Here is an 8,594-nt window from a genome sequence, read left to right on the forward strand (position 1 = left end):
TATAAAATTTACGTGTTAACTCTCTAGGTATCTTAGATACTAAAGACGTAAATTAAATAAGGAACATAAAAACATATAATTTATAATACCAAATTGCTTATTACACTAATTAGAATGCAAAACATGAAATTTGTTCTTTCACTGGTGTCAGTTCCTTCACTGGTGCCGTTACCCTATAATGATCATGCTGAAGTCCGCAACGTTTTTAAAACGAAAACGAAAAAATAATTAGACAATATTAATTACTTTGGTTTAAAATTAAAGTTATTTGGGAGTAGCTGGTTTTTATATAAAACTATTAATTTCTTGAAAGTTTGTGCAAATCAAAATTAAAGATAAATTGACTTGAAAAAATAATTCTATTTTAATTTTTCGTTTTTGAAAACGTTGCGGACTTCAGCCTCATCTATAATGAAATAAATATTTATTAATAACTAATTAAATAAAACATTCGTTGACAAAAATTCTTGTAAAATAATCTCCATTGTCTATTGTTTATAAACGATATTTAAAAATATAAACACATCGAATGTAAATTGAAGACAACTTCCAGTTAAAGGTTTTTTTTTTTGACAATTTTATATTAAAATTTTTTGTGTTTTAAAAAATTTATGTAATTAACTCAATGTTTCTGTTGTCATATAAAAAAATTTTAATCAATTTACGACACGGTTATTTTTTCTTGTAGGATTAAGTTGATACATCAAAAATATATTAATTTTAATTAACGTTTTTTCCAGGTTATTGTAAATATAACCAAACTTAAATAAAAAAAAAAAAAAAAAAATCAATTTAATTAAAAGTGTTGTGAAATGAAATGATTCAATTCTACAATTTCATCTCATTTTCTGAAGTCGAATCATGAATAATTCTCAAGATTGTTTTAAAATTTGTAAGTAATTATATTGTTCAATATTATTAATCTTAAAAAAAATATTATATATTATTTTTTACAGCTGAGAGTATTAAACATGAGCCATATCTATATACGAGAAAAAATGGTATTGCCATTAGAAAGCTTGTTGTCAGTAATTTATCCTCTGAGGTTAGTAAAAATTTATTTGAAAATAAATAAAAAATTTTACGGTTAAAATATTAAAATTAAACTGTTTTTCAGTAAAAATGGTAATTAATTATTGTAAATTTGATTAATTAATAAAAACAAACTTTCAGACACAAGAAAGGGATATTAAATTTCTTTTTTCAAAATATGGTCAAATTGACAAATGTTTATTAAGACAAGATTGCAAATCTAATTGCACTCGTTGCTTTATTACATTCAACACTGCTGAGGATGCTTTACAGTAATTTAATTTTTGAGTTTAAAATTTTTTTCACCTGTCTAAATAAAAATTAAAAATATATTTAATCGTGCGAAAATTTATTAATTATTTTTTTATTTTTAGCATTAAATTTCAATTATAATTCAACCTAAATTACATAAATTTTAAAACGAAAACTATTCAATTTTTCTCAAAATTAATAATTTTGTTTTTAAGAGCAAGAAAAGCCGGATATGAAAATTTTATTCAATTGAATAATCGAACTTTAACAGTGGAACCAGCATATTCCTGGCTTCAGACTGACAAAAAACGAATTAATTTAAAGAGAAAACGAGAAAATATAGCAGAACCAGATGAGGAACCACCAATCAAAAAATTAAATGAAGATTGTCTCATTCGAATTTTTGAATATCTTCCAATTACAGATAGGCTCAGAATTGAAAGAGGTATTACTATTTTATAATTTTAAATAAATCAATTTATTTAGCTCTGAGCCAAGTGTATTTTTTCTCTGTCTCTCTAAATTTGAATTATAGTGAGAATTCGTTCACTAATTATTCAAAGTAGTAGAAATTTTCACTGATTTTTAGTAAAATATTACTAAAATTAGTAATATTTTTTTATACTAAGTTTTAGTAAAATATGACTAAAAATTAGTAGAATAATTAAAATTTAGAGAATGGGTGTAAAATTCTAAATTCAATTAATTTAAATAATACATCCATATTTTAGTATCAAAACAATTTCGTTCAGCAAGTTACAAATCCTGGAGCAAAATTAAATATTTAAAAAATTCCTCTTTCAAATCTGACAATACAACACGAAGTATCATAGCATTTAATAAAATTTTACAAAGATGCGGACGTTATGTAACACGAGTTAGATTAAATTCCAACAATAGTGAATATAATGAAGAATCACTTCGCATTCTACCAATTTATTGTCAAAAATTGCATTCAATTTATGCCACTTCTCTATCGTCATCGACAGCATTAAAAATTTTAGCTCTTCGTTGTCAGAATATAACAAAAATTGAATTATCATTAGAAAATTGTTTCGAAGATTCAGATGATGATTTTGCTTTATTATTTTCTTTAAACAGAAAATTAAAATATATTGATATTTGTTATGGCTACATGACTGGCAATTGTCTACTGCAATTATCACCTGAATCAATACAATCAATAGTTTTGGATAAATGTTTAGCATCTGCTGACTATTTAATAAAAGTAAGTATATATAGTTATTTAATTCATAAAGAATTTTTTCAAAATTTCTTTTTTATTTTATTATTTAATTATTTATTTTCACTATAATTATTTAGTAATTACTCACATAGAATTGTAAGTAGTTTAATTTAGAAAAAAATAACTTTAATTGATTACTTAATAATTAGGTACTAAAATAATTATCAATTAATTTTTATTATTCAACGATAATTAGGCTGTGAAAAATTTTAAAAAATTATACGAATTGGATTTGACTGATTGCGATATTTCTGGCCTCTTACCAGCATTAAAAAATTGTGCCAATACTTTAAATACCCTATTTTTTCAAGATTGTATTTTGAGAAATAAAAATGAGGCCGATTGTATCAAGTTTTTTGTGAATCTTCAACAATTGTGGCTTGTCACAAATCAATGGATTACTGATAATTTTTTTTATCATGTTGGCCAAAATTGCCATAAAATTTCTTCTGTATGCATTATAGGTATAATATTATTTAAATTTAATAATGAAAAACCTTTATATTCAAAAAAGAAATCAAAGAAAATATTTTCTCAAAAATTTAAAATCATTTTTGTCAAATCTAATATTTAATATTATTATTATATTGTGAGATTTTCTTTTTTATAAATATAAAATGTAATCAAATTCGATAGGTTTAAATGAAATTACCGACATTGGAATTGAAAATATAGCGCTATTACCAAAATTAGAATGGTTAAATATTAAATTATCAATCACTGGTTCAGGATTGGAAAAGATGTTTAATTTAAAATACTTGGAAATTAATAGTGAGGGTTCGTTAACAGTAGAAGCGTTGTGTAAGGTTTTGCGAGGAGCAAAAAAATTAGAAACACTCAAAATTAATGAAGAAATGTACACCAGAAATGATTTTAAATTAATAAAAATCGCTATAGAAGTTAGTGAAAAGAGAGAAAATAATTTACCACTACGTTTTATTTTTCAAACACCATCTGAAAGAGAAAAAATTGAACACTTGAATGGAATTTCTCCAAATCTTTTTTTTGATTTAATTATGTAATAAAAATAAACAATTATTATTCTTTAAAAATTCATTAAATAAAATTAGTTTTTCGATATTATTTTTTTAATAAAATAAAAACAAGTAAAAAAAATTAAATATTTCAAATATATATTGCAAAGAATTCTGGATTAGCAGTGTTTAAAAAATTGTTAATTAAAAAGAATTTTCGTCCTTTTATTTTCAAGGCTCTTTGCAATATTCATTTCTTATCTGAATTTCACATATATGAGATATCGTTAATGAAGGAATTAAAAACACGATAATAAATTGAGCCAACGATAAAGAAAAAAAAAGAGGTAAATATTATACGCTAACAATCAGCATTGTTCTAGAGGAAGAAATTAAACAGCAATCTACAATCTAAAAAATGTAACATTTGATGAAAATCTGAATAAGTATATCTTTTTGGGGAAGTTTTCTTTTTCATTATGCTTATTCAACAAAAATGATCAATTTAAACACTATGTGGCGCTGCTGTGAAAATACGAAACGTGTTCAAAGAATATAATTCATAATTTTCAGTAGTTTTCGTACAACGTGCCAATACATGTGTTCGGTTTTTCAAAAGTGCCTTCAATTAAACTTCTAATAAAATATTTATGTAAGTAATCTATTAAAATTAATAAAGACAATTTTAATAATTTATCAAATTTAAAATTTATATTTATTGAAAAAAGTTTATATACTTTTATACTAAAAGAAGAATGCAATTTTTTTCAATATTAAAAAAAAATACCTTGAAGTGAATTAATAAATAACATGAAATAATTTAAATCAAATTGATAAATATTAATCGTCATATTTATGAAATAACACAAGATTCGTGAAATAATAGTCAAAATAAATGATCAGTTTTCTTTAATTTTTTCTTGACCTTTGTTTTCAAATCGTTGGAAACTCTGTTATCATAATATTGTGATTTAAAGCAAGAAATATTCAGATTACAATTGAGACAATAAATTATTCTCGTGAATTAAAAATAATTAAAGGGAACACTATGGGACTCATTAATCTGATTCAGTAAAATTTGCTTACTTACGATATAAAAAAATAAATTTTAATTAATTTTCCAAAAGTTCAAAAATAATCTAAGAAATTTTAGTTAACACCTAAAATGTTATCGAAAATTAAAATATATAAATAAAAAATTATTCTTTAAAAATGAACTAATTGATAATAATTTTTATATAGATAAAACAAGGGAAAGTAAAAGAAAGAAAAATAAATATGGCACTATCAGTGGTTATGGCTGTTACAAATTCTGATATTAAATCAATGAATATGATTAAAAATCGTTTAAAATTATCAGAAACTTTATGTATTAAAATTCCAATTCAAGAATATCACGATACTACAAGTACGTGTGGATTTAATAAATATTCTCCATCATCAAAGACAACATTATCATATAGCACAGATTCTAATTCAACTAAAAGTACAACATCTGATTCAATTAAATCGTCAAAACAAAACAAAGATTTATCAGAGGTATGTTTTTGAAGATTTTTTATTTTAGCAATAGTAAATTTTTCCAAGATAAAAATTTCTTACAATGCATTAGGGTAACTGCATCAATTATGGCGCGTTCATAAAAAATAACTATTATTATTATTATTATTATTATTATTATTATTATATTTAATATAATTGTTGCAAAATGATTTAAAAAATTATTTTAATCTTTGTTTGATACAATTACTAATAAATATTTAAACAATTATTAATTTAACTATTTGAGATTAAATTTTTTCCCTCCCCGTAATTTGAAACATTTTTAAGACTTACATTGGCTTCAATTACGGCGAGCAAAGTATTTTCAAAATACACGTAATTTTTGTCACCGTAATTGACACACTGAAACTGATACAAACGCGCCGTAATAGAAAATTACGATATTATTTTCTATTTCGAAGATGTTTTGACTCAAATCGCGCCGTAATTAGTGCATTTACCCTATGTTTCCTTTAAACTAAATTTTCATCTATTTCCCATTAGTAAAACTTTCCTTTTTCTCTAATTATAGTGAAACCTTTCATATATTTACTATTTCTATAATATTAGTAAAAATAAATTAAATGTCAATAATTTCAATATGTAGAAATAATTAGTTGAAATGTTCACTAATTTTAATAAATGACTCATAAATTTTGTTTCACTAAATCAAAATGTAAGTAGTGCAATTAGCACTTTACAAAAACTTCAGTATAAGCCATAATAGAGTTTAGAATTATTTAACAATGTTTTAAATTGTTTTTTAAATTTTAATATGCGTACACCCAGAGAAAAAATATATTTGTCTCGAAGCTAAATAACCTAATTATTTAGCGTTATTTCAAAAAAAAATTTTTATAATTATAATTAATAATTTATTGATATTGAATTTCAGAAAACTTTAGCAATGCGCGTCACTTACAGGAATCGTGACATCTTGAATTTAGGAGCTAATCTTAGAGAACCATCCTGGCACAGATGGAATCCAAGAAGACCTCAATACGATTCATTAGATAACATACCAGTAACATGTAACTCGGTATTTTACCGACTGGACATGAGAAATGATTATAAAGAAGACTTTCCTGTGGTAAGTTGAATAGTAAATGTAAATATATAATAAAATTATAAAACAATAATAAAAATTTTGCAAAATCTAACATTCGAATTTAAAAAAAAATTAAGCTAAATATTTTTTTAATATAAGACTTGAAACAATTCATCTGAATCAAATACATTCGAACCTGCATAAGCAAGTCTCAAAAAACAAAAGTTACAAATATTAATATAAACAAAACATATTCAATATGGAGTAATTTTTAAAAATTTATTTTTGAGTGAGAGTTTTTAAAAATTATAAATTCAAATCATAAGAATTATTCTAAATCAAAAAAATTTTTTTTTTGCATATTTAACTCAACAATATTCCATGAAATAACTTTTGAAATATTTTCTTTTTAATACTGTTTGAAATTTATTTATTTAAAAGTATAGTAATAAACATTTAATGAAATATTTTTCAACTAATTAAATTTACTTATAAATTATTATGAAATGTCATTTTTTTATTTTATATATATAAACGTCGTTTTTTAATGCTGTAAAAAAATTGCTTATATCCAGGTTCGATTGTAATTCGTTACTTGAATTATAAGTGATAAATAAATATTTCCCTGAACCAAATAACATTTATATGAATCAAATAAACTAAATTTGAACTTATTTTTTCAAAAAAAATATTTATTCGATAGTCATAAGTAATCGAATATTTTTCAGTGCAATTATTACATTAATCTTTTTTGAATCAATAAGTTAATTGTAAAATAAAAGAGAAACATTATTTAGAAAAATTTTAAAACAAATATTAACAATTTTTGTTTTTTAGAAATTTTGCAGAAACTGCGAGTTTCCTATTCCAATTCCGAATATATACAGTTAAACGCACATGGTACGAATGACTTTTTGACGATTGTATCGTCAATCCTATACTGTGATAAAGGACTGAAGCGGTAGCCGACTATACTGAATTTCTCATTGATATAAAAAAAAAGAGAGAAAAAATGGAAAAACCAAGAAAAATTTAATATCTTGAATTAAAATGATAAGAAGTGACAAGAATTCTTATACATCAGTCGGAAACGGACCGCATTAATCATTAGAAAAAAAAAATTTTTTTTACGTAATTCTACGCACTAATTGTATTTATAATTTTCTAATTATTTGATAAAATCGGAAATATTTTTCCGATGATGAAGATGACATTTAGAAATACTTATTACTAAATTCATAAAGTATAAAATAATGTCTCATTATGTAATTAGTATTTTTATATTTTTTTCTAATAACGTACGTATGGCAAAAAAAAAGTGATAAAAATATTTTAATATTGTTTTAAAAAATAATATCAATTGACTAATTTTTAATATTTGTCTTCAAAAAATCTTAAAATGAATTTTAAAACTCTAACAAATACTAAAAATTAGTCAATTGATATTATTTTTTAAAACAGTACCAAACAAATTTTTTTAACACTTTTTCTTTCCGTGTATATATAAAATTGAATCGACACAAGGAAAATAAATCTGCTATGATTATTGAAAAATCACAGTTATAATTTCCATCAATGTTACAAATTTTTTTTATAAATTTACTTATTTCTATTGCTGTAAAAATAAATATGCAATAATTGTAAGAATATTATTATGCAACAAATTATTTTTCTATCATTATTAAAATTCATAAATTTAAAAAAAAACATGTGATATCACTATATTTTTAACTGATTAGTTAATTATTGTAGCAGATTTTTTCTCCATGCAGCAGGAGAAAAGTAGTTGTATACAATCAACAAACAAGTTTTTATTAGAAAATTTCCAGTATATTAATATAATTAACAGAAAACTCTCATTGTTGCATTGGCTCATATAATGAAATGTATAATCTAATTATCGCCTTTAATTCAACATCTTTTTTCCTGCTGAATATGCGCGAACAATTTTATTTTTAAGCCAATGCAGTATTTCAGAAATACGAGTAAACAAAGCGAATCTAATTTCTGCAGTATGAATTTTTGCGGAAGTATCTCATGTATACAATAGCGAATGAAAATATTTTGAAAAAATAGTAAACATATATTTGGTATAACTTTAATGTAAAAAAAATCTTAAAACGCATTGTCTAAACATAAAAAATATACTCGACATCTATGACTAATGTTTATTTAAAAAATAAACTCATTCAAAAAAAAAAAAAAAGAATTTCAGGTCTTTTATATATTCAACAAAATATCACGATTTTTGCATTTAACAGCATATTTTTTCAATTTATTTAATATTTTAAAAATTTAGGTTATATGTTTCTGATTTTTGAGTGAAAACACTCACAGAGAATGAACTCTTAATATAAAACATTTATGTTTTATTCTTCATTACATTAAAAAAATTCAATAAAAATTAATTTTGATTTTATCTAATTAAAAATATATACTTTTTATCGAGTCGTGCTTAGTTAGCGATACTAGCGCTCTTGCGGAGAAACAGTTGCAACTC

At 22.7% G+C, this 8,594-nt stretch overlaps 2 protein-coding genes across 2 annotated transcripts; both read left to right on the forward strand.

Moving 5' to 3' along the window:
• The first annotated feature begins 639 nt into the window (after nt 1-639).
• Nucleotides 640-4,160, forward strand: LOC127286402 (putative RNA-binding protein EEED8.10). Its single transcript, XM_051312813.1, has 8 exons — nt 640-892; nt 957-1,045; nt 1,174-1,304; nt 1,500-1,729; nt 2,016-2,512; nt 2,727-2,994; nt 3,167-3,548; nt 3,741-4,160. Exons 1-8 carry the CDS (start codon nt 862-864, stop codon nt 3,793-3,795), a joined length of 1,683 nt encoding a protein of 560 aa, XP_051168770.1. The 5' UTR covers nt 640-861; the 3' UTR covers nt 3,796-4,160.
• Nucleotides 3,999-8,303, forward strand: LOC127286405 (uncharacterized). The gene is made up of 4 exons (XM_051312822.1): nt 3,999-4,156; nt 4,747-5,043; nt 5,942-6,136; nt 6,932-8,303. The coding sequence occupies exons 2-4, from the start codon at nt 4,783-4,785 to the stop codon at nt 6,983-6,985; spliced, it is 510 nt and encodes a 169-aa protein (XP_051168779.1). The 5' UTR covers nt 3,999-4,156; nt 4,747-4,782; the 3' UTR covers nt 6,986-8,303.
• The last annotated feature ends 291 nt before the right edge of the window (nt 8,304-8,594 follow it).

Source organism: Leptopilina boulardi, unplaced genomic scaffold (genome assembly GCF_019393585.1).
Source record: "Leptopilina boulardi isolate dan_hultmark-lab unplaced genomic scaffold, ZJU_Lbou_2.1 LbouV2_354, whole genome shotgun sequence".
NCBI lineage: Eukaryota > Metazoa > Arthropoda > Insecta > Hymenoptera > Figitidae > Leptopilina > Leptopilina boulardi.

Bases quoted from the DNA above. Each gene is read 5' to 3' on its own strand.
- LOC127286402 (XM_051312813.1), top strand. From the start codon at position 862: ATGAATAATTCTCAAGATTGTTTTAAAATTT. The intron at 1,730-2,015 runs GTATTACTATTT...TCCATATTTTAG, and splicing joins TAGGCTCAGAATTGAAAGAG to TATCAAAACAATTTCGTTCA. The intron at 3,549-3,740 runs GTAATAAAAATA...TTTATTTTCAAG, and splicing joins CTTTTTTTTGATTTAATTAT to GCTCTTTGCAATATTCATTT.
- LOC127286405 (XM_051312822.1), top strand. From the start codon at position 4,783: ATGGCACTATCAGTGGTTATGGCTGTTACAAATTCTGATATTAAATCA. The intron at 5,044-5,941 runs GTATGTTTTTGA...ATTGAATTTCAG, and splicing joins AAAACAAAGATTTATCAGAG to AAAACTTTAGCAATGCGCGT. The intron at 6,137-6,931 runs GTAAGTTGAATA...TTTGTTTTTTAG, and splicing joins ATAAAGAAGACTTTCCTGTG to AAATTTTGCAGAAACTGCGA.